The sequence below is a fragment of the Mesocricetus auratus genome, unplaced genomic scaffold (assembly GCF_017639785.1).
Source record: "Mesocricetus auratus isolate SY011 unplaced genomic scaffold, BCM_Maur_2.0 Super-Scaffold_100001, whole genome shotgun sequence".
In the NCBI taxonomy this organism is placed as follows: Eukaryota; Metazoa; Chordata; class Mammalia; order Rodentia; family Cricetidae; genus Mesocricetus; species Mesocricetus auratus.
The window spans coordinates 17,685,939-17,713,565 of record NW_024429187.1 but is presented as its reverse complement, the minus strand read 5'-3'; the positions used below and the strand labels follow the sequence as shown (position 1 = coordinate 17,713,565).

The 27,627-nt window shown below is 34.2% G+C and overlaps 1 protein-coding gene across 7 annotated transcripts in view; it reads right to left on the bottom strand.

The window, feature by feature from the left end:
- Window positions 1–264: 264 nt before the first annotated feature.
- The window catches only part of Bicd1 (BICD cargo adaptor 1), a 148,404-nt gene continuing 121,041 nt past the window's right edge, over window positions 265–27,627 (bottom strand). For 2 of the 7 annotated variants that reach the window (XM_040743679.1, XM_040743683.1), the window contains exons 9-11: window positions 22,426–22,434; window positions 11,935–12,010; window positions 265–6,394 (exon numbers count right to left, since the gene is read on the bottom strand). In XM_040743679.1, coding sequence (XP_040599613.1) covers window positions 6,307–6,394; window positions 11,935–12,010; window positions 22,426–22,434 — 173 coding nt within the window. In that variant the 3' untranslated portion in view covers window positions 265–6,306. The remainder of the gene's footprint in view (window positions 6,395–11,934; window positions 12,011–22,425; window positions 22,435–27,627) is intronic. The other 5 variants (XM_040743684.1, XM_040743680.1, XM_040743685.1 and 2 more) reach the window with 5 other exon arrangements.

Genomic DNA, 27,627 nt, shown 5'->3' with positions numbered 1-27,627 from the left:
ACATTTCCACTTGAATTCAGCCAAGTGCATCTTCCTGCCAAGATACACTTTAAGGAAATATTATGAGTAGGAAAGGGGGAAAATAAAGTTGATACACATCACATAACAGGAGTATGCAGAAACCATTCCATTTTATGTTTAAATAAGGTCATATAGTGGGTAAAAATATATATCATATAGAAGTTCCTATACTTTTTATTTGTTATAAGTATAAATGAGAATTGCATACAGAAAAATTTTAAACTAATAAAAATTTAGCATTGATGAAATGAACAAAAGACAATCAGTTTATTTACTGTAAAAGTTTTGCATTACAATATGGTCAAGATAACAATTATTAGTATCTGGTTATTTCCTTAGCAATGGAGTGCCTTCCACAACTACTGAGTGCATGATCAGATCACAGAAACAAGCATATGCCATATGGAGTCTCCTTTGTGAATTCACTTGGGATTATCTACAGTAAAAAAGTAAAAAGAACATCAAACAATAAGTTCATAAGAACATTCTAAACTCAACACAAATGCATGTTGTTTAATAATGTCTCTGATTTTTGGATTTTTAAATAGCAGAAAGGCATTTCTTAAATTAGTCTTTTAGTCATGTTTTCACATGGTATTATTATTACTAGATAGAAACACTGCATGTCATTGAAGCCCCAAAGGCATAATAATAATGGTAGGAATAACTGAAACATTACAAGAATAATCATACAGTGTAGAAATTAGGTTTGACCACACGCAACACAAACTTTAACATGGGAAGGAAACACAACATCAGAATCATGTCTTCATATGTGAATAGCCATGCAAATAAAAACACTGAATATAATACAAAATGTCATAAAATATTTTCAAAAAATGCCAGGCGTTGGTGGCTCATGGCTTTAATCTCAGTGCTCAGGAGGCAGAGGCAGGCGGATCTCTGTGAGTTTGAGGCCAGCCTACTCTACAGAGCAAGTTCCAGGACAACCTCCAAAGCAATACAGAGAAACCCTGTTTCAAAAAACCAAATTTCTTTTCAAAAAATTGTTTTGATTGACTCTAACAGTCAAACCATTGAGCTTAAAAGTTCTGTGCCAGTAACATTAAAAAGTATGCCCTCTAATTTGTTACACAATAATAGCTAGGAACCCAATGATTCCTTCTGTAGACTGAGATCTGTTTGCCTCTGCTTCCCAAGTACTTGGACTAAAGGTGTGTACCACCACTCCCCCAATAATTCCTTCTGTTTCTCCATTACAGATAAATATTGGTCAACACTGGTGTCATTGCCTTCTGATACTTAAAATTACTTTTCATTTTACATACCAACCCCAGTCCCCCCTCCCTCTTAAATTGGATTTTTAAATAAAAAGCATACATTTACTCCAAGAAGTATCAAATTTGCTTCTCAGTGGTCTCACAGTTATGAGCAGTGACTGATAATGAAAGGTAGTTAAACATAAATTCCCAGCAAGCATTGTAAAGCAATTAAACTCCAATCTCAGAAATCATCTGGTTCATCAAGTCATTAAAGCTTCAGTTCATATGTGGCAGATTATTAAACAACTCCAGCTGAGGGTATAAAAATACACTTAAGGGATAAAGCCATGCATTTCAGTATGGAAAAGAGACCCAATGCATGTAACAGCCTCCTTGCATTCCTAATGAAGAGATCACAATAGGAGTAAAGTTTCTATGTAGAATCCATGTTATGGATATGGGAAAGCTTATATGATGTGTAATATTTCATGCAAACATACTCTTGCCTACAATAACAGAGGTTAATTGCTTGTGCCTTCTCATAAACAGATTGTCAGTTCTGAAAAGGTTCAAAATCAAAGAGCATATTTTAATACAAATTATCTCTTTAATTAAAACCTTGAGTAACAAGATGAAAGAGGTGTCTCAGTTGAAGCTGTTCAGGTATTTAAATAAAAGAATAAGGCTACAATATATCAGGGACTTTGGTAGCTAAATGGCATTTACATAAAGATGAATTTAATTTCAGACAACTCATCTTGGGTTATTATTACAGAAAATGGAAATGACCACTTAGGAGCTAGGACACTGATTTTGAAGTACGTACTTATTTCTCAGCATTGGCACTGGCCATACTGACCAGCATGACTTCAGTTCGGCAGCTTTTTGCTTTATTTGAAAACATAAATTTTGCAGCTTTCATGCAAGCTATTATTTTAAATCAATCTGATTTATTAAAAAACAAAAGTTTTAAACATTGTGGACTTTACAAATGTACTTATATGTACAGTATCAGTTCATTTGTGACATCCTTGGATTGAATGAACAGGATTCTATGTGGGGAAATCCATCACTTTTTTTTTTTAGGGTTTGTTTGTTTTGCAGTACAGTAGATGCTACCCATGGTCTCACACAGGTCCAGCAAGCTCCCCATTGCTGAGTCACACCCTGTGATTGCCCACTGATTTCTTCATAAGAAAGATTACATCTTTTGATTGACTAATACAATAAAAGTTGACATTTATCACAGTAGAAAATATATTTGATTTATTCATACCATTATTTGTAATCTGTGCTTGGTTAATGGAGAGGATTTTATTCAATATAGTGTATAAGGGAATATCCACATTCTTAGCTAGTTTAATAGACCAATTGTTCATGCGTATTAATAGAGAAGGACTTATCGGTATTAGAACACGTTCTACATCATAGATAAAGCAAATGTTAAAGATAGAAAATCTTTATAAGTAAATAAAATTTAAGAAGTAGTTGCCTCCTCTAAGAGACAGCATACCTTCTACTTATGAAGCTTTTTTAAGGATATTTGCTTTTTAGACTCTGACACTGAAGTTCTCTAAAGTGAAATTGCTATAATCCAGACAACTTTGAAGAACTCCTTTTATAAAAGAACAAATACCTTAGAAAATCAAGGTTGTTATCCTAGTTCAAAAGTAAAAATATTTCATGACCAATCAGTAAAAATAAATATATTTTAGATTTTAAAACAAAAAAATCATAGAATTGTGGGCTCCTAGAATAACATATTATTGCAAATTGGCTATACTTACAAGACCACCATTTTAAAACACAAATCCTTATAATCCAATGATTAATTTTCCACTATTAAAAATCTCTTTCCTACAGGTAATACTAACCCTTTAAATTTAGTCTTATGGGATATGTAGCTGCGCTCTGTCATTTGTTAAGTTCTGTCATTTGTTGGACCGCATTATTGTACCTCCTCTCCTTTAAGCATATATAAAGTATATCTTCCAAATAAGTCTTTTCTTCATTCCTTAATAGATTTATATTTTCTAGAAGTTTTCAAAATTCCTTTTACCTCCTCCTCTTTTTCATACAGAATTAGATATGCAAAAGGTTCATGTATCCAAATGTTTTTTATGTTCCTAAACACTTAGGTCAAATACAATTTATTGCTTCTTTTTATTTTACTATTATGTGTTAATGAAAATCCCAAGTGGGAAACCATTTCTGCACTAATTCTTCTATTTAGTTTTGTATTGTAATTGTGCTTACATTAAAAAAATGTGGAAACCAGTAAGATGGTTCAGCAGATAAAGATGCCTTGCACTAGGCCTGATAATCTGAATTCAATCCTTGGGACCCAAATAGTTGTGGGAGAGAAGCAACTCCTGCAGGTTTTCCTCCAACTTTCCCACACATGCTGTGGACATGCATGTGTGTAAGTGCATGCATGTGCACATACACACACATACACACAGTAAAACGTAATGAAAAATTTTACAATAGTTGGTTATTTTGCTAACTAATCTTGAACATAACCTCTCACCTTTGTTCAAAATGTTTACAACAATTAGCATTTGTAGTGTTTCTATAGTTTGTATTTTAATATCGAATGCACCTTCAATTATTCTTACTGAGATTCATAGTTTTTGTTTCATTAGTTTTTACTTTTTCTGTTTCTTTTTACATCCCAATATTATCTTTACAGGTATTCATTTTTATCAGCACTATGCATTTATTCATTGAACATGTCTGTAAGTAAATAAATATCAATATGGCTCAGTTTAAACTATACTAAAAGATGTGTTACAACATAAATAAAACTCTTACTGCTTAGAGATTACCACCTACTTTTGTGCTGAAAATGAGAAATTCATTTCAAAGTTCATATATCTTCTGGGCAAAGTTCTTTTAACATTAATATTTCATAGAATTAATATCTCAAAACAAACATAAACTCAATGCAGTTATGTCAACAGTGGCTACACAGAGAAGAGATCCATTGTTGAGTTCCCAATCCAAAGACACAAACTCATTCTGGGGTATTTATTTAAAAGGCATGTTATCCCTTAGGTCAAAGTCAGCTTAGCAACTATGACACATCTTCGGTTTCAACTCATGCTTCAGAAAAGGTAAAAAGAAAAAAAAAAACAGAGGAAATTGTCTTTAATTAAACTCTAATGAAAATCCATACTGTCTCACTAATATTAGCACAAGGCATATTTAACAACAATAAATGAGGAGAATGTACAGGAACAACAAAGCAATACAGGCAGGAGCAACTATGTAGAGATTCTGATTGATTAGAACTCCAATCAGGGTCTGTTTTGTGTGTTAATGTACTTTACTTGCATCCCTAAATTTTGGCAACTATTTCAACTTTTACTCCAAGTTGCATAAGAAATGACACAAAAACATAATTCAGATAAGGAACACAAAATTTCTGGGTTGCTTTGGTAACCATGACTGCTACTCAACAGGAACATAACATAAAAACAAAGTTCCTGCAATGTGCTTTGTGACTGACTGATGACCTTTGATGGAGTGCTTCATAAATGTGCCACCCCTTCCGCTCCACAAGCTAGGCAGCTCCGAAATCTGTTGTTGTCTTCCTACAGTGCTAGTCATCTTTTTTGCTAACAGTGAGGGCCAGTTTTGTTTGGAAGAGAAGTTAAAGATACTGTTACATGAAAAAGTAAAACCTTTATGGTTTTATGTAAGTTAAGGCTACCTGACAAGGACAAGGAGTCAGGGTTAGGCGCAATTATGTGGGCAGCACTTGAAAACTGAGGAATCAAAGTTAGACCTTACAGCTCAAATAGCTGTTGTCCTTGTTTTCTCAATAATGCAAAACCTAATTTTTTCTATGAAATTCTATTGCCTTAAATAAAGTCATAAAAATTACCTAACAGAATCCGTAAATTAAATAAGAATATGTCTTATCTCAATATAATATGACTGTAGGCACCTGAGTGTTTGTTAAAAATAGACAATGAGCTAAGGTTTATTATTTCTTTTTTGGCAAGAAAGATTCATTGTGAAAGAAACAAACAACAAAAGCATACACTTTCTGCATAAATTAACAAGCCAAGGCTACCTTACAACTATATATGTGTATATTTTTGCATTTATTGTGATCCCTTTTAGTGGGAAACACATAGTAAGACCCTAAATTTGGAAAAAGTTTAAAAAAATTTGTGGTCATTAAATAAACACACCATTCATTTCCTTCAAGTAATTTGCCCTTCTTTAATACGACCACATATACACACATACACACACTCACACAGGAGCAGCACCAATATATCTACTCAATTGCAATTTTGAAAAATTAAATATACCATCAAAACTTGATTAAGTCAATGAATCATATCTTTGCCTCTTTCTTAGATATACTTAATAAATGTCCAGTGAAGAACTCTAGTTTAAAAAACTAGCAATTAATGAGTTACTAATTAGAAAATAACTGCATAAAGAGTATCCATGTAGCAGCAAAACAGTTATTGTTAACATTCTGATGCACCTCATTTGTAATTTTCTGCAAGAAGAAGGACCATAATCTTGCCAGTTCCAAATTTTAAACTAAATTAAACTGAGCAAACTATGATTACTTAAAATAAATGAATTCCGCTTACAGAAATTATCTTTATAAACACAAACCATATAGCAAAGAAAATAAACAATAAATATTAATGAAAATATTGGAATAAACTCCTATGGCTGACTTTGAAGTATAGGGAAAGATGATTTTATAACATATTTATTTTACATTGTCTTGGATCTCTTTTATGCTGTGGAGGTAAAGCCAGATATCTGAGATACATGTTTCATTTAAATTTCAAGTGAACAGTTGCCATTTGATTGCAGGTGATCTGGGACTCAGAGAAGCCATAAATTGATCACACCAGATTCAATACATCATTTTATTCTTCTGAACTCTCTCCTCTTCAAAAATGATGGACTGTAATACATATGTACATCTACTCTCCAAGAAGACAACACCTGCTAGATCTCAAGCAGTGTCCTCAGTGTGGCTAGAAAACCTTCAGCCCAGACAGTCATCCATGAGAGATGAAGACTAGGGGTAAGGAGGCTTGGTGAGACAATGGAGAGGAGCACACTGTGAGCTGGAATGTGGCTGCTCCTCAGGGAGGGCAATGTTCGGACTGAAAATGAGAAAGAAGGCAGTTAGTGAAAAACACACTGGTAAACAGTCATATACACTGTGATGGTCAGACAAATTATTGCACTATACATTGTAAACACATAAACAGAAATTTTGTGAAGAAAAAATTTTAAATTCAAAGCATGCCAAGAAAAACTCGGGTTTTAAAGCAAAGCATGAAAAAAAGAAAAGTAAAGAGAAACTTAACTTTAGGAATTGATAAACTAAGTTGTCCTCCAAGCCAAGTATTCAGTCTTTGCAGTCTCCAACTACTAGATCTCTGGGTTGGTAGTACAGTGTTATTGGGTGAGTCCCTCTCAAACTTATTATGGGTACAAGTCACCCAAAGATCTTGGTAAAGAAGGTTTTGAGTTAGTAGGGCCTGTAACTGACTCTAGAGTCTGCATTTGCAACATGCTCTCTGTGGTTCAGATGGCCGTAGCCAATGGACTAAGACATTAACATTTATAAGTATCTAGAGTTTACTAAGGAGACTCAGAAAGATCCATTTGCTTGTGAAGCCTAGTTTGCTCTTAGGGTTCCTCCACTTTGTTTTGGTAGTGTGAAAAAAAACTGATGACTTTTATGCCATTTTACATTTGTTAAGTAAATGATGTGGTCTTCTAACAGGCCACCTCAGAGAATCTCCAGTTGTAATGAACCGGGTCTCAGACTCGTCAATGTCTTGATAAATAATCTCAAAGAATAAAGTAGCAAAACCATTAGGTTTCCAAGGGTAAAACTACAATATATGTTTGAGTTGATATCCTTTAAAATGTAATTATTAACAGGGAAAGGGCACCATGGGAATTTTAAAATTGGAAAACATGTTCTAGTTCCCATTTTTATGAATTTAGTATCATAACTCGTTTCCATTGGAAGTGTTTGTCATAACTATTCAAAGTTTATTATTTATTTATTTTAAAAACAATATTATCAATGGATTAATTAAAAATTGGATTAAACAAATACTTTTGAAGCTTTGGCATTGAAACTGTCAATCAGATGTATCTATTGAACATTCATATAAAGTCATAATTAGGAAATATTTAGTGAGAAGTTACTTCCTTCCTGAGCTCTTTGAACCACTGTAAATTTAGTTTAAAGGAAACTGATGTCCTATAATGATTAGGATGACCAAAAATAAGAATTATTTTTCTTATTTTTTTCTTTTTGGTGATTCTTGATAAGAAACACAAGACTTCATACAGTTTAGGCAAGCAGTCTGTGACTAAGCCACAGCTCTAACTCATGTGTATAAAATGTAACAAATGCAAAATGGTAGAATAAGGACCAAGAAGGTAGTGTAGGGTTTAATCAGTTAAAGGAAAAAAATCAGTGCTGGGCAAGGTTATCCTTAACTTCCCAATAGTCAATGGTTAAGGAAATAACAGATAACAACAAATCAGAGAGGCTTTCTCAGACTTTGTAGTCTTTTGTAAGTTAGAAATAATTTCTTTCTATGGAAATAAACATAAAGTACAACATAAGATATAGCAAGTAGTATTATGGTAATCATATTCTTCCTAGAATGTTTTTCCATGGCTAAGGATAGCATAGCCCAAGTAGGGGTTATAGTTCAGTTGGCCCAATAATTTGATGTGTTATTCATGATGATTTAAAATTATTTTCATTATTTCAAATTCCTTATAAAGTGAAAGTTAGAATGTTTTACACCATAGTATTGCATAAAATGTAGTAACATCATATATAATACACACAAAATTATATATATATATATAACATATTCTTGACTGACAGGTTAATAAATTATTTTAACATAAGCATTTGACACATTATCACTTAGGGAATAACATGAATTCAGTTTCCATTTTGACTGCTAAATGTCTTTAGAAGACCACTTCTTATCCACCCTTTACCATAAATACCCTTTCACTGGAAGAACAAGGTAACAGAAAGCCTAAAAATTCATTACTAAGATTTTTAAGGTATTAAGTTGGACATATCTTCAGGAAGTTTGACATATCTTCAAAAAGGTTATTATTTTTCTTTGTCTTTTTCCAGGTAAGTATAACTTAATAAACATGATAAATATTACATGTTTTATATATTTAAATATTACGCCCAAGGCTATGACATTATTTCCCATTGCAGCATTACATATAAAATTTTTAATAACTTAGAATAGAATCATCCTGAAAATAGTATAAAAATTGAATTATATTTATTGAAAAATGACATACTGTGCTCTTACCTTATATTTAAATATTATTTTGTGATGTTTTCTATTTTCATGACTTGTATAGATTGTGGATGAGACTCCAAATAAAAACTTTAATTAATACCAAAACCCAAAGTATATAGCTGTTGGGCATGGTGGCATAAACCTGGAATTAAAGTTTTTTGGGAGGCTGGGGCAGGAGGATCACTTGAAGCCCAGGAGTTCATGGAACTCATGATAAGCCTAGACAGCATAGCAAGACTGTCTTAAAACTAAACAACAAAACTATATATAGGAAAGTTCTACATTTTCAGTGTAAGAACATTATTAAGAAATCATATACCTTAAAAGTTATGTGAGTAGTACATGTGTACAACCCTGAATTTGACTCCCACAACAAAAAAGTTACAGTTATATAAATATATACATATAAACTGGAGGTAAATTTAAAAAAACTTTAAAAACAAAGAGGACACTTGATTTGAAATCACTCAACATTCCTAGAAATTTTTTCATGTTTCACCGAATATCCACTTTTCAGTTCAAGGCAATTGAGTCAGCACAGGTAATTTAAACAATCTTTCTTTGTTCTGCCAACTGCAGGTAAAGTGTCTGGCTCCTTATCTGAGGTGCAGCTATGCTTCATGTTGGACAGGGATGAGTGTTAAACCACTTGGCTCAGTTGTTCTGTCTGCCTAACCCTGATTTCTTCATTTAGAAGAGTATAATTGCTGCTTAGCCTATAGGGGAATCACAATGACTAACACACATGAAGAACTTACCCTTGTCTGGCACCCAGTATGAGTTCTAATGTTGGTTGTGTATTGCCTCTCTTACCTAGAAGGAGTTAGAGGGTAGTGCAGTACTGACTCAGATCCTCCTATAGCAGAAGCCACTCTGAAGAGGAGCCCTTCCAATTCTCTATACATTAATCATTTCTCTGTGTGTACTATAGTAAGAGAAGAAACTAGGAATCCCTGCAAATATCACTAAAGTGCTTTTATTTCAATAAATAACCACCAAGGAGACAGGAAGAACCAAAATTCTTTAACCTCAGAAGAGAAGAAATATATTTGCATTCCTGTTTCATGGAAATTCTTAAAGCCGTGGCATTCTAGTCACAAAATAAGCAAGATTTTCATCAGGGATGATAGCACACAGAAGTGTGAATTCTAATAGCAGACTGAGCAGACATGCCAGACCCTTCATAACATAATTCCCCCAATGTCTGTTTTCCCCCATATCTCATAAGAAAGAATATAGCCAGCAGAAACAGCTTTCCACGATTACATACATATGTAGGCATGTAAGAGGTAGGATGACAATCCAAAGCTCATCCACTCATTTATAGAGCATCTGTACTGTGTTGGCACTACCCTGGAGCCCCAAATGAAGGAGGCTGATTTGTAGAGTCTAGAGTATATGTTCAGACCCCAATTTCCCAATCACTACACTATAGAATCCTTCTCAGATCAACTTGAACATTCATGCTAATATGAATATTAGTAACTGAAGTTACTTATGTCATTGAAATTACCCATAAGTGGCTATTATTATAAATTCCATCAATACATTAGTAAAGAACTGTTCTGAAGAGCTGGAGAGACGGTTCAGTTATTCTTGTAGAGGACCTGGGTTCAATTCCTGACACTCACATAGTGTTCACAGCCATCTGTAACTCTGCTTCCAGGAAATTTAATGCCCTCTTCAAACATCTCCAAGCACCAAGCATGCATGCGGTGCACATACATACATACATGCAGCAAAACATTCACATATAAAATAAATAAATCTAAAAAATAGAGAACATTTCTGAGATAAATGTATGATCAGTCTTCCAAGACTGGAAACTACTTAACAATGTTCTTCGGGGGCTGGCAATGCAGCTCAGTCATAGAGCCCTTAGCATAGCATATGTGAGATCCTAGGTTCAACCCACAATACCGGGGGCAGTGTTCCACTTACATAGTCAATAGACCACATCACACACTAGCTTTGGTTGTATAGATTCTGTATCATTGGCTATTCAACTACCCTATGGTATGGCCACATTTGTCTGCTGACAGTTACTCATCTCAGACACATATATGGACCTATGTTTGGGCTGATCCTTGCTTGATACAAGCCTACTTCTGGTAGGAGAACAAGAAATGCATTATGTATATTAATAAGCTGACTCTAAAACCCATATCCAGCCTCCAAAAGCTTAGTCTCAGCAGAAGCCAGATAAGTAAGAATGAAGGATACTATGGAGATGAGGAGGTTCTGAAAAGATGCTGCTAGGTTGTGGGGAGTCACTCAGGATAGAGGTAACTCACAACTATTTTGGAATACTTTAAACTGGAATATGAATAGTCAGTAAACTCTTAATTTCAGTGTCTAGGGAATCTACAAACATACCTTTAAAAAACTTCATTTCAGATTTGAATTTTTGTCTACCCCTTTCCCTCCTTTTCCCCCTTTTCTTTGCTGTAGTGGCATCTTGCCTTGCCGGTGAACTTATTGTAGTGGCCTCACCCTTTGGGCATGGTTTCAGGTGTAGACATGACCCTTTTAAGGTAGAGGAGCTGCGGGCGCATGCTTTCTTAGGTTGTGGAGAACACTGGAAGAGCAGAGACTGAATCTTCTGGAGCAGGGCAACTTCGGCGGTCATTTACTCTTATCTGTGTAAGTTCTTCCCTAATAAAACACCTATTTATCATTTATCTTGGGTCTGGTGAACTCATTTAAAACCCTACCCTCACTTTCTTTTATAGATTTTGGAAACAGTGTTATTCTTTATCATAAGCTAGCATTGAACTCAATATATAACTCATGCTGGTCTCAAATTCAGCTTCTTACCACAGCCTACAAAGTGTTGGGGTTACAGATATGTACAATATATCACAAATAGCATTCTATATCTTTCCAATTCAGTTTTAACAATGGGACTAAGTAGACAGAAAATGAAAACTCTTATAAAATGTCCTAGAATGGAATTAGACATTTTCATATCTAATTGCATATATTTTTGTTGTTTGTCCAAGATGAATATTTGAGGTACAAAAAATAAAAGTGGGTCAAATAGCTTAACAATTACAGGTTTGAGACTGGAGGCAATGAAACACTGGAATAACCCAAGTATTTGTTCGCAAGGGAGAAATGAAGCAGCCTTTATTCTACCAGCTAGTGGTTGGTATCATAGCACTAACTCCTGTGCATGCTCATAGGGAATAGGGACTTCAAGTAACAAGGGTATAGTAATGTAACCAATTCATGATAAAACATGCAATAACATATAAAGATGCATAGGTAGTTATAGTCTTGGGAAGGGGAGCTGACATGCAGCTGGTGGGAGAAGGAAGGACCTGTGAATTTACCTGACAGCTGGGTAGTCTTGCCTCCCAGCTAGTTGTGAGCACTGTGGCGGTACGGAGGCAGCAGGCTGCTGACAATCTACAAGAAACTAATAAATTAGACATGTATACAAAGAGATGACATAAAGGTGTTAGCAACAGTAATTAAATCAGCTGCCTGAGATTTAGTGAGGAATGTGCACTCAAAAACATCTAGATTAAGTGTGGGGTTTTTTGTGTGTCTGTGTTTTCCTTGACTAATGCCAATAGAAAAGAAAGAATTTTTCTTAACTAAATACAATATTAGAAAAACTAATTTATAAAGTACATTATGTCCTTTGTTGCTTGGTGTTTTGATGCCTCTAAAGTCAAAGAGTCTATTAATATAAAAATCTTCAACTTCTGAACTTGAACATGATGCTGACTACTTGGTTAGCATATAGATCTGCTGTTCTAAAATGGAATACATTCATGTAACAGATTTTATTGTCAGGGTATATAGTAATGTTGTCAAATCACAGATATTTTGAGAAAGTCAAATAATACTTTATTAATAAGATATTGAACAAGAAAATAATTTTTACAGTTTTCTGAAACTTGATTTTATGTGTTAAAAATAATTGTTAGTAGAAATCTTAGATGGTTTATTATATAAGAAAAATTTAGGAACTTGGACTGATGAAGGAAGCCAACCTTATTAATGGAACTCACTTTGTTTTTTTATTACTTTAAAACCACATATCATAACTCAGATTAACTTCATAAGTTGTCATTATGTTATTCATAACCCCAAGAAAATAGGTATCTAAACCATCAAAAAGCAGTCTGCTCTCAGGCACTGGGTTCACAATATTAGAAATATGCAAAAGACTAGTTGGAAATGCATATATAATATTTTTGCAAAAAATCTGAAAAAAGCAAAAATGGGAGTTCGACTTCAAAATTATTCTTGAAGCATTTTCTTTGGTGAACAGTTTAGACATGTAGAAAATATTAAGCCAACTCACCTCAAATTCTGGATTTACAAGGATAAGTTAAGACTATTGGAATTTGTGTTTAAAAGTTCATATTTAAGTTATTACTATTCTAAAACCACTACAGATGTATAACCATCTGGTAAGTCTAGAATATTAAAATTCATAAAAATGGTTTTACATAAGACATTAGAAACACACAAACTTTCTAATGCAATGTAGAAAGCAACACAAGCTTTATATGAGTTCTCTATAGCGTAACTATTAAAGGGACTCTTTTTCACAGTGATCTTTGTTTCAGCTTAACTATTTCTTATTAATAGGGATGAGGAAATCTGAATCTGTGTTAACTGGTATTTATACTGTCATGGTTTAACTTTCTACCCCCGTTTTCTCAGAACTTGAGGAGCCCCCCCCTTTTCGTTGTTTTACCCCTTTTCAGTTTGACTGGCTCCAATGATTCTCTTTTATAAAAATTCAAGTCTTTAGATATTAATTTATTTTCTATTTAAAACCTCCATCTGCTCCTTTTGTCTCTTCCAAAAACTTTTCTGTGTTACAATTTGAGCAAATTTAGAGAGCTAACTGAATTTAATTGAACCACCAGATATGCAATTTTAAGTTAACTAGGTAAATGCCGCCCTCCATTAAGTAAGTACAATGGATGTAAAAATGACCTGGATATGTATTCTGTAATTTTTATGCTTTATATTGTCAGCAAGGGATAAATGAAACACTTCTAAAGCAAAGCCTTAGCTTCTGTTGAATAGCAATCCTTAGAATCAACTGGAGCATCAAAATTCTTACTTTTCAGATCTCCTATATATCAGAAATAATTGATCTGCAATGCAGTCATGGCTTATCATGCATTGAAAATACCCTTTCTGATAGTATTCAGAAACGGATGATCAAGACCACAATGCATTCCCTTAATAAGCTGCCTGATTTGGTAGCTCTATACATTCATAGTGAACATCATGTTCTCTTTCTTTTTAAAAGATGTATGTATTTTTATTATATGTGCATGAGTGTTAGTCTACAAGTATGCTAATGTAAAATGTGCGTGCTTGGTGACAACAGAGGTCAGAAGAGGATGTCAGATAATCTGGAACTTTAGTTACAGGCAGTTGTAAACCATACGGGTACAACTGAATCTATGTCCTTTCCAAGAGCAGCAAATTAAAAAAACCACTGAACCATCTCTCAAGTCCTATATTCTCTTTCAAAAAGAAATCATTTTGCTGGGCATGGTGCTATGTCTTTAATCCCAGCACTTAAGAGGCAGAGGAAGGCAGATCTCTGAGTTTAAGGTCAGCCTGTTCTACATATTGAGTTCCAGGCCATCCAAGGCTATATAATGAGATTTTGTCTAAAATATAATAAGAAACTAAAAATAAGGATAGACCTCACCTCTGGTTATTGTTAATATTTTATATTTTAACTAAGTGCTACTCTTAAGAGCAAAAACAGTAGATTCCAAATGTACAAACATAATGCATTGATGGGAATAAAACCTTAAAGGCTACATTTCTGATTCAACTGTCTCTAAAATCTCCCCTGAGTTCCCTGGGTCCACACACCTCTAGTTATGCCCACTTAGAGTCAAACCGAAACACAGTATTTTAGCATACACTCTGCAAAGCAAATCAGGTATGCTGGGAGATAGAAAAGGTACCTCGTAGGCTTTAGTTCCTGATTTTTCCAGCTCTGACTATGATCTTGTAGCCCAGAGAGACTCTTTTACTACTTTTAAAGCATGAAAGATGACAATTATGTGGTTTGCAGAGCAACCACAGCTGATGTTGTCATCTATTAACCAAGATAGTCTCAATTATTAAATCCTCAAATTTACTACCTTTATGTTGGAGACTGTTGGACAATAGGGACAAAAACACAAAGAAGATAATATCTCTGCTAGGTTGAGGAAAAACACATATAGTGAGCACTTACAGTAACATGGCATGGAGATGGTGAGGGCGAGGGAGATGCTGCAGCATCTGGAACTCATCCATTGCTCACCGTGTGTCAGGCACTGTGCTCTCTGGCTACTCTTACATGTCTATCAGCTACCTCCAGTGAGTATTAGGGTTATATAGTAAAAGAATACCATCATACAGTTGAGACACTGATTTGAAGAAACAAATACATCAAAAACACAAAGCAAGATGCAGCATCCAAGAACAGGAATAATGTTTTGTGTTGTTGCTATTCTTGGTTTGGTTTGCTTGTTGTTTGTTTTTATTTGTTTGTTTTGGTGGCTGCAAACATATTTCCCTGGCAGAGAAGAAGTTTTGCTCAACAAAGTTTTCTTCAACCTTCTATCAGTTTTAACATCTTTGATATAGTTTAGAAAATTCATCAATATCCTAAAAGCCAGTGCCTTAGGGAGTTCAAAAGCCCAGTGAAGGCTGCATGGGATAGGTGAGTGTGCTCTGAGTGGAACAAATTGAAAAACTAGGTTTTGGCTCATCCCTCAGAATACATGAGAGCAGTGGGTGTGATATGGGATTATATGAGTAAAATCTGAGCTGTAGAGTACACAATCTGCCAGAATGAGGCTCTAAGAGAAGTTTCCTTGGTTATCAGATAGTCTGTGAAAAGTACAGAGCTATTCTCAATGGTACAGTCTCCTATAGCATAGTTTGTTGTAGCCTGCTCAAAGTGGAAGATCTAATGCACCCCTGGATCCTAATGAAAATGTATCTTCAATATATATCTCCTTCCTTCAGCATCATGAGCCACATCCAGTGCTGCTCAGTTTTCTATGAAAACTGTTTATGTCCTCAATACCCAATAATTCAAGCTCTTCCTATGAGATATGGTGGCAACTTCTCTTACTTTCCTCTCATGTACCTCCCTCACCCTACTCCAGAGGACATGGTCTAGTTTAGAAACATCTTTCTAAGCCTGAAGTATTTGAAAATTAAATCATATGTAGTCAGGTATGGCAAGAGAAAAACAGGACACAGGCCTGTCTCATCTTAAATATCAAAATTCTACAAAAATAACAAAATTTGTATGACATTTAAAGCAACCACATTCCACTGCTATTTCATGCCAATCTTTTTTATAAACGGTGCTAACAAGTCATGTTTCTTCTATTCCATGCCTATGGATATATGTTTAGAATTCCAATGAAATACGGATATATGTTATGAATAAAAGTAAGTATACATATAAAATTTTAATCCCAATGAAATAGTTTATATAATTTATTTGTAGTTTGAGATTTGAACCCAGGGCCCTGTATATGCAAGGCATGCTTTCTACCACTGAGTTATAACTCCAGCTCCTACTTTTTAATGTTTTATGTTTATCCCTAATACAACTCACCTTTTCCTACTCAAAGCATATTTTGTGTTCTACCCTGTCATTTAATATATTAGTTCCTCTTCTATTTTTATGCATCAAGTAAGAATTGTGGTAATTTAACTTTGATATCTTCATTTCATATTGGCAACAATAGGGCTAGGTAGAGACAGATTTCATATTTTTTTCTTTGCATTTTGAGACAAGTTTCTCTGTAGCTTTGGAGGCTGTCCTGGAATTCACTCAGTAGACCAGGCCTCGAACTCACAGAGATCTGCCTGTCTCTGCCTCCCAAGTGCTGGGATTAAAGGTGTGTGCCACCATTGCCTGGATAGATTTCATAAACTTTGATGAATGATTTTTGACACTTTTCAACCAATTATGAACACAAAAACTATTGTATGACTAATTCTCTACTTGCTTTATTTTTTTAGAACAGCTGGTTGTTTGTCAAGATTCGGACACACCACTTACCCTGGTTTTATGCATGAGAATGAAGAAGCTTAGTCTAGCAGAAGTCATTCTTAATGAGCTAGCCTTTAGCGGTCACTTTTGAAACTAAGCAGATGAACCCATCCATGTCCCAAAATTTGCCAAAGACCAGGATCAAGTTTGTGGATTGAATTTAGAAAAACTTGTTTCCTCTGCATGAAAACTGTATTTCCACATTCTCTCTGACACATTTAGGTGCCTATCCTATTATTTTCACATTCTCTATCTCCCTGGCACCTCTTTATTTATGATGTATATGCTCATGACTTTTTAGTGTCTTTCCTTCAGCAATGAAATTTAGAAAGAAAAAAGATAGGCATCCTTCTTTTCACTATTCTTCTCACTCCTTTCACTGCTCTCATTCATTCCACTGCTCTGTGGCCCAACTGACTTCAACTCATGATTCATCTGTCTCAGCATTCTGAAAGATGGAATTACAGATACTGCCTCTACATCTGGCTTCTCTTTTCATGTTTTGAAAATAGCAGTTCATATTCTCAAAAATAGGAATGATAGAAAAATAGGTAAGAGAAATGGACATCCATGATTCAAAGAGCATACAATGCCATTTAGTAAGACACTTGGTTATTATCTTTGTTAAACTGGTATAATATTTTAAAGACTTTAGTAACTTTAGTAAGTACATCTGAACAATTCATATCATAGAATGACATAGCTGTAATTTTCAAATAAATACAACTTTGTATCAAAATAATATGAACTTTCAGCAAATAGTCAATATTCAGTAATAGAGAACTAAATTATAGTATAAAAACAAGAATATCTATGAGAGCTACTTGATAAAAAGTTGATAGAGTTAGGAATTATTTTGATATTCCACAGTCAATAATCAAATTATAGAGACAGCCTCTTTTTGTTTTCTTTTTCTGCAAACATGGACCTGACAGAAAAGAAACAAACACACAGAATGAAAGTAGAAAAAAAGAAAGATGAGACATACTGATGAGTTGTAATGTTTAGAAAGTGCTCTATAAACACAAACATGTACTAAATACCTTGCATACAAGGATATCTTATCCTCATAAAAAGTCAATCAAATAGTTTTTATTTCTTTTCATTTAATTTTTGAAACAGAGTACCATGATGGTCTTAAGCTGGTATTTTCCTGCTTCAGCCTCCCAACTAATAGGATTACAAGTATGTACCACCACACTCAGATAGATATAATTTTATTTAGAATAAGAAAGTGAGGCATGGGAAAGTAGAGGAGTTTATGCCTGGTCACTTTCTGTGTGACTTTTTATAAAGAACAAAAGATTGTTTTTTTCTTTTTTGTTTTCGTTTTTTGTTTTGTTTTGGTTTGTTGTTGTTTTGTGTTCAGAAAACTGAGTATCAAAAAATTAAGTGATTTTCTTAGGGTCTGTCTCAACATTTCTATTGCTGTGATAAAAGACCATGGCCAAATGCAAATTTGGGGAGGAAAGTGTTTATTTCACTTTACAGCATGTAACCCATCATCCAAGGCTGTCAGGGCAGAAACCTGTGGCTTACTGACTTGCTCTCCATGGCTTTCTTATTCAGCCCATTTTCTAATATACCCCAAAACCACCTACCCAGGAGTGGTATCACACACCATGAGATGAGCTTTCCCATTACTAATTAAGAAAATGTCACAAAGGTTTGCCCACAGGCCAATCTGTTGGGATCATTTTCTCAATTAAGCCTCCATCTTCCCAAATGACTCTAGTCTATGTCAAGTTGACATAAAACTAGTCAGCACAGAGCCCAAGTAAGTGACAGAGTTACTTAAGCCCAAGTTTCTGATTGACTAAATAAGTTCTTTCAGTGTAATGCCCATGGAGCCTGCTATGGAATGAATTGTGTTCTCCTGAATTTAAAGCCTTAACCCAGCACCTCCACATAAGGTCATAATTGGAGATGAGATCTTCAAAGGGGTCATTCAGTTAAAATGATGCTATTGAGTTTTGCCCTACTTCCTAGCTGATGTGTATCCTGTGCTGGGTAGAGATCAGATAGACTCAAGAATATAACTCAGATGAAGGACCAGATGAAAATGCAGTAGATTCCTGTAGGCACCTTGACCTAGAATTTGAGTATTTTCTATGGAAAATTAAATTTAAACACCAAATTAAATTAGGTATTTAAGTTAGTTGCCCGGCCTGTGTAACCACAACCCCTCCCCCCCAAACTAAAACAGAGCCTTTAATATGTGTTCTAACGTAAATGCAATGGTAACACCCACTTTCTGTCTTGAGTACTTCTTCAGTTCAATAAAACCCCAAACAGCACGTGTGTGCGTGTGTGCGTGTTAAATGCAAAATCTACCAAACCAGCATTAATGGGGACAACTGAACTGAGGAAAAGTTGTAAAATGTGGGTAATTAAATTTTTAATTACAAATCTGAGTAATAATTACATTATTAAAAATGAATTTCTATATACTATGCATGGAGATAAGAAAGCTGAATCATTATAGCCACTGCTACAAACGCAGAAGTTTGCTGTTTGTGGATAGTAGCACAAAAGCAATCTCCATGGACTCAGTACAGATACTCTTCTGGACACATTCAAGTCCTCAGGGATGGTCATGCAGATCTACCATGACAGGCGATGAGCATTCTACAAGGTATTTCCTGCTTTGATCAAGTGAAGCATCTACCACCATTTCCTGGCAGTCTCTTTATAGTGCCTCCTCTCTCTTATGCTGCTCGAGTCTCATTTTCAGCCTGGTATTCAGAGTCTATCAGAAAGAACTAAACATTTGTTGTGGTATGGATGACAATATATCCCATAATCTTACATATTTAAACTCTTCATCCCCCATTGTGGTGCTGATTGGGGAATTATGGAAGTTTTTTGGAAGTATGTTGCTGTGGGCAGGCTTTGAAACTTTATATCTTAACCTTACTTCCTGTTGCCTGTTTCTGATTCCTGTGTTCTATTGAAAAATGATCAGCAAACTTTCTGATCCAGTCACCTCCTGCCATGCCGTTCTTATTATGATGGACACTCCCTCTGGAATTGTAAACTTAAATAAACTCTTCTATATGTTGCTTATGGTCATGGAATTGCATCACAGCAACTAATACAGTATACATTTATCTCTGGTGGGCCAAGGGTTAAACCTAGTTCTCGAACATGCTAACCCTGGACTCTACCATGGAGCCACACACTTAAAGAGACATTGTGTTTGGCTCCATGCTCTGTGGACCAGTAGCTAAGTGGCAAAAGAAGTAATTTAACTATTCTGAGCACCAAATTTTAAGCCTTATTTACTCGATAAGTAGAGACATTAAACAATAATCTTGCATGATTTCCATGAAGATCAGATAACAGAATGTTTGTGAAAACATGCAACCCACAGCCCATTGATTAGACAACAGGACTGAGATTTGCCATTTCAAGAAAGAAGGAAAGGGACTAACCATAGTGAAGCAAGAAAGGTTAAAATAAACAATATAACAAATCTATTTTCAAAAGCCTTTGTCCTATCTATGTTCATCTGAAATGCTTCTTCTCTCTCAGACTGTTCAGAGCCACCCAGTTTGTGACAGCATTCCCAGCATCCAAGAAGGAAATGTCTGACTTCTTTAAGCTCCATCAATACTCACCTCCATCAGTCTTTGTTGGCAACTTTCCTTGCAGAATGTCTAATCCCCTTCCAACCAGAGGACACTGCCTTGGGTTACTTATTTCCCACAGCAGTTTACAGAGGGAATTTTTCAATGTGATGCAAAACATTTGCTAATGTACTGACTCCACTTCCCTTAAAGAATCTGTGAATTTTTTTCCTTATGAGTACTTTGTAAATATTTGACAGATTTACTTGAGGAAGAGTTTGTGAACCAAGCATTCTTGCCATCTAAATGTGTTTCTAGCAAAAGGAATAAGAAAGTGGAAATACTAACTAATAGAGATTTTAAAATTAATGTAGTATTATTAATTTTTCTTTTGATAATTGGAAATTTTAAATAAGAAAAATAATTTTAAAGTATCATTTAAGATGTATCAATAACAACACTAAATTATTCCTCACTAAATCTACAAAGTTATTCATAGTGTATTCATGAACTAACAGAAAGAAGCAACAAGTACACTCCTTAAGTAGTCTTATGGACTCCCAATACATCAACTGAAATAACAGGCAAACATGAAAAAACTTGAGATGGAAATATTATAGAAGGAAAAATAAGATGACATGATAGAAACACATAAATACTAATTGTAGTCAGTAAAATAGTTTCAAAAATACAGTAATGAATTAATGGTACATCAACACTAATAAAAACAGGTAGCTGTGACCAACATCTGATGTTTTATAATCAAACACATAGAGTTGGCTATCTCACCCCTTTTTTGCCAATTGTATCACATGTCCTAGAAACACTTCAGTTTCTCTGAAAGTAGTCACTGATAAAAATGATAGCAAAATTTCCAACTTCTCTGGGGTATAATCTGCTAATTTAGAGCACCAGACATTCAGTGTTCAACATGGCAAACTCCATTATATCTTTATATTCTTGATAGTCCAAAAGTTATTGTGCATTATAATTCTTCAAAGAACAAAACTATAGAACTGTTGAAATATCCAAAAATTCTCATATAATTCAGGCAAAAATAACGAACTTTTTAAAAAGCAACTGGTTCTGCCTTCCCTAAATGACAATGGCATACAAGTGTATTACACTCTGACAAGTATTAAAATTGCTTGCTAAGTATAGAAGAAAGTTTTCTGTTTACAGATTAGACAAAACTTTCATGAGACTTGCCATATGATATGATGTCATAGGGCTAGTCCATAAAACAATATCTATAGAAAAATCCATTTTATGCAAATCTTACAAAAGAGAAATAAATAAATCATCTCCACCTTTTTGCTTCTGAACAATTTAGGAATAAATCATGAGCATGACAGCAATGGATGATAGAGGGAGAGAGAGTAATTATTTACAGTGGCACCAAGAGGTAAAAGTACAGTGTGTTGCCAGATTCTCATACCAATTAAGGACCTTCTCAAACATGACCCTTTGTTTAGAAATAACTTTCTAAAGAGAAATGCAAGCTAGCACAGTTAACTCAAGATAATAAGGCAGGTAATCATTGGTAAGCAAAGTTAATTGTCATGTATCAAATCCAGATCATCATTTCATGTCCCAATTCATCATTAATGACACAGAGAGAAATATGTTAAACAAATTATACCCAGGAATTTACTAAAAATTATAGTTATAAAGATAGATCTCACATGAGAAAAATTCATGAGATACCACTCAATGAAATGTGTTTGATTTTCTTATTTAATGATTGCCTTCACTTTTAAATCATTGCAGAAAAATCACACTGGAGAACATTCTGAGAAGTTAGGATATCCTCTTCAGCAATTCATTGTATCTCAAAATTAAAGACTTTCCCAGTATCAGCTGTTTCTTGGTTTGGTTTGTTGTGATGTTCTTTAGTTCTGTTTTTCTTATAATAAAAAAGGAGTTCTTATAATGGGTAATACACATAATCAGACAAACAATAATCCAAACTAAAGAAAATGTTTACAAATGTCCTAAGACTTAAGCTAAACCAAAATTTATAGAACAGCAGTATGCTTACAAAATATTTTACACTTACATATTTTTAAAAGGATTTACAATGATAAGCTTTTTGGTGTAAAAGTATTGATTTGTGGAAATTTAAGTCAGGCAAGGGTAGTCAGGAATAAATCTATTAAGGGAAATAGAATTCACCTACATGTTTATAACCAACTTACCTCTTTTTGCTTTTGATGTCAAGTAGTGCATAAAAAGAGAAAAAAATTATGTTTAACTGATTCTAATGTCAATGTGTATGGCTTATTCCATAAATATCTACCCAGAGTAAAGGACTATAATGTTTTTCAAAGAATCCTATGAATGGAGATAAAAAACAGACTGCTCAAACAGTCAAAAACAGGTATATAAGACGAACTAAACAGTGTACTCATTGGATACCTATACCAAAGCCCTGGGTAACACAGGACTACAAGAACATGGTACCTGCTCCTATTCTATAGCTCTAGTTTCAATCCTCAAGACCAACCTGGCCAGAAACTGAGTGTATTAGTAGTAAGACATAATCTTAAATGAGACTTTAAACTGGGGATCAGTTTAAAATTTAAAAACTGAAAAATGGTGAGCAATAGAGGCAAACAAGTCCTTAGAATGGGAAAAGCCTCTTTCAACTAAAAAAGCTAACAAAATCCCTTCAATTTTATATTCACTAAAAATGAATTCAGTTAAAATGGCAGTCCTTTTCTAGGTCACTATCCTACAAAATATATTTTGTACATATTTTCCATACATATTTAAATGAAAATTTGTAATTACTGTTTAAGAGCAACAGAGAATCTAGCCCATTTAAAAAGATATTTGCTAAGTGATGTGATTACATGAGAACAACTCTAGAGGCAGCCCATGGGAAGCTGATTTATGGACTGGATTACTGAAGTGACATAAATAACATAGATTCAAAATGAATAGGAAAATTTCTGGACTCCAGGAACAACTAAAGCCAAGACAAACTTGACATTTATGAGTACTTTTCACAAGATCATTACATTAGAAATCTGTATCACTGACATTATTTTTAGCTAAAAGGTGATTACTAAAGGACAATGACTTGACTATATCCCATCTTTATGACTTTGTGCATTTGTATGTTGGAGGGTACAGTTTCTCTCACTGGATCTGAAGTTTATGGATTTGGCTAGGCAGCTGAACAATTAGTGCCAGGAGTTGAGCTACCTGTCTCTACCCCTCTCCCATTCTGAGGCTAAAATTAAAGGTATATATGCACATACCCTGTTCCAGGGGTCAAAATTCAGATCCTCATGCTTGCATGACAGATACTTTCCCAACTGAGCAATTTCCCAAAACCAAAGGAATAAAATCTATCAGTTGAGGTGTACTTTCACTTTTCATCTTATACCTTTTAGTCATAACATATTAGACTACAAAAATCTAAACAAGATCAATAGATGATTAAAGATATAGCATATGGAAGAGAAACATACTATGCCAGAGGAATCCCACAGGGTTGCAGGAATGCTACAAAGTCCTACAATGATTATTAACTATAGTACACTATAAATCTTTTCTAGTTGATTAGGTATACAAGTTGAAATCCTAGGTCACCTTAAGTAGTCTAGCTAAAATGTTATATAGCCATATTTTCACTATATCATTGAAAATTAAAGAATATAAAGTCGCCAGAGTAGGCCTTCCATGGGCATTACAACTATACACAATTTGTACCATGTTCATACAAGAGCTCAGACTGTTCCTGTAGCCCCCACCAAACTCATTCTGAACTCAGAAGGGACTGTAAATCTAGAATTAGTATATAGAAAGGTCTATTACTCACTATAATGGTTCAGAAGACTTTGGGTACCTGCTGTGTTGATGAACACTAAAAAGCATTAATGAACTAGATTGTAAGCCTTTTCATACTATTTAAAATATAGTTACATTTTAAAATAAATGTCTTGAGAAAAATAAAAATCTAACACACTGTAAGTATTCCTAATGAACTCAGGAGAACTGTTCTTTTTGACTATGTATCCAGCTCAAAATAAGCTAGTTTTTTGAAACGGTGACTTGCTATAACCCAGGCTTCATTCTAACATACTATGTAGTCAAGGTTAGCCTTGAACTTGAATCCTCCCACCTTTTACCTTGGCATATATCTTAAACTTTCAAAAAAAGTTTGTTTTATATACTAGGAAATGGATGTTTTCCTTTTTCTGTTAAAATAAAGATTTCTGTTAAAACCTTTTCTTGGAATCTATGCTATAAAGTACTAAAATACTGAAGTATTTTACATATATTTTTATAAACATGATGTAGCTTAATTGGTAGATAGCTTGTCTAATATATACAAAGTCTTGAATTTGATCCCCAGCACAGCATAAATGAGGCCTGGTGGCGTACAGCTGTAATTCCATAACTAAAGAGTTAGAGGCAGGAGGATCAGAAGTTCGAGATCATTCTTATTGTCTTTTATAGCAATTTTGGGGCCAACCTGGGCTATGTAAAGAGAGGAGAGGGGAGAGAAATTAAGAAAAGAAAAATATAGTTTTTTATAATGATCCCCAGATCCAATAGTGGAGAAAATAACATAAATTTACATAATGACAGCCTCAACACTGGTAGAGGATCTCTTTTATGTATATGGGCCTAAATGGACAAAAGAAACAGACTGGCTTCCTTTGGTACCAACTATGGCTTTATCTTAATATGTTGTCTCAGACAGAGAAGGACTCTTTGCAAGGTACATGTTGGGTATAAAATCTCAGTTAAAGTCATACGCCTAAAGATTTGTTTCAATAAATAGTGTTACAACATGACATAAGAACAAAGAGCAGACCACAAATGACAAGTACCATCAAACTAAATTGAATAGTATAATATTAATATAATAGCATGGAAGATAGTTATAGACATTTTCCTATGAAATATAGTAGGGAATGGTACAGTTGGTCATCAGAACTCTTCTTTGCTTGCAGGCATTTGGAATGAAAACTATACCAGGGCAAGTCATTGTAGTATCAACGCCCTCACCCCACCCCAGCCCAAAAGATACCAAAAAAACTAAAGGTAAGCAATTAACTGCAGTTTAGAGCAAAGACTGTTCTCTGACTTGAAGTTGATGAGCACAAACAGGAAAAAGGCAGTCGTATAAAATGTTTAATAGTTTCAAACTGTATTTGGACTAGTTTATTATTATTAGATGGAGGTGGTGACTTCAGTAAATTTAAAAAAGAATCTGTGACCTGGAACAAACTCTAGAAGAGTCTCTTTGGTGCTTTGTGTCTCCTGGTTGATAGTTTTTTTTGGTGAACCAGGAAGTGGAGATGACAAGAGTTATTGCCTGAGCTTTCCTGAGCCTTATATATGTCACAGGATATATATTCTTCTAGATAGTGCCCCTCCAGACACAGTCTCATTCTAGGTGCCTTGTTTTTCAGCACCATGTGGGTAGATTTTGGTGAATATAAGTATATCCTAATCACTTATTTGCTCTCTAAAATAAAGCAATTAAGAATATTAAAAATGTGTTTTCTTTCATTTTTAGTAGATAAATTTTACTTTTTTCTTTAAATAAGGAAAGTTAAAATTTCATGGTTTATTAAAGTTCTAATACAATTTAAAATTATATGGTAATATTAAATAGCATAGACCCTTGATGTGGAGTTAATTATCACATTGGTATCTTAGTAATTAAGGAATTACATCTTTCTGTCATAGTCTATTTCACTTATAAAGCTCATGTTCTGAATATGGAATACTTAAGAAAATGCAAGTTCTGGACAGGGATATCTGACACAAGTAGTAGTATACCAAAATAAAATAAAATAAAATATCAAGAGCGATAGAACTGTGGCCATCAGATGTTCCATGATTGCCTTATTTGTTCACTGGATACACTTCATGATAAAAAATTGTTTACTCGGTATTATCCTTAACTTTTTTTTCATTCTAGGAAAAAGGAACACACTATGAACTCACCTTGAAAGAACTTGGTATGCTTCCAGGCTATCTCTAGTGACATTTAAAAATGACAAGATGTATTTTGAACATTTTCAAGTTGTTTCCTGACTAAAATAAGAAATACAGCCTTCCCGCAATTTGATTATTATAACAATTTTTAAAAAGCTATTTTAGTATTATAAAAATCGTCAAATAGCACATCTTTTTAGCATTTACATAAACATCAGGAATTAAGTTCCTATAATGCCCATGAGATTTGGTATCAAAAAGTAGAAAAGAATGTGCAAACATTTAACATACATAGCAGAGCAACACTAAAAACTAGAGAAAAACTCAATATGCAGCAGCAAATAACTAACCCAATAGTTCAATTGTAAAGAAAATTATATACTGCCTTAATTCTTATTTTAAAAATTAGATATTAAGTCAGGCAGTGGTGATGCACACCTTTAATCCCAGCACTCAGAGGCAGAGGCAGGTAGATCTCTGTGAGTTTAAGGCCAGCCTGGTTTCCAAAGTGAATTCCAGAACAGCTAAAGCGGTTAGAGAAACTATGTCTTGAAAACACACACACACACACACACACACACACACACACACACACACACACACACACCAGATAGATATTCATTATCAAATGCTACAATTAGCTGAGCTTGGTGTTTCTGGCACTCTGGAGGCACAGGTAGGTGTTTATGGGTTTGAAGCTAGCCTGGTATACATAGTAAGTTCTAAGCAAGTCAAGAAAATGCATTGAAAAACAAAAGTTATATTTACAGACTAGGAGTTCTATTAATCAAAACTACTGGAAATAAAGTCTCAAACTGTACACAATGCTACTAGAAAGTTGGCACACGACTGGTTCAAACCAAGATATGTTGTAAGCACATAGTAGTCACTAAATTTGAAAGACTGAGAAACAAAAACAGTGGAATCTCCTATTAAGATACTACTATGAATATGGAAAATAAAAATACTGTTAAAGTTAAGATTACTTTTTATTTTTTCTAATGTGCCTACTAAAGAATTTAAAAGTATATGTGGTGCTAATATTGGTAGCTCTAATCTAAAGGTTGCACAGTCTGACAGTTATAATTTTTGTCATTTGGGAAGAAATATCCAGCATTACACAGGGAAATATTTAAAGCTTTCTTCAAGATTTTTCCCTTTGATATTTTTCTATAGTTAAGAATAAACAAAAAAGATGAGTTGATATGAAAGAGGGAGATATAATATAAAAACAGCATGAATAACCACGTTTATGGTTGTACCAATGCTGTTAATAATATAAATATGTTTATATATGTATATGTATATATATACCCATTTGCCTATGTATAGAATGCTTCTAGAAAGACACAAAAGTTGGGTGGGTACATTTAGAGGACTACTTCCCATATAAAGAAATAAAATTGGAAAATTGCCAAATAGCTATTAATTAATCA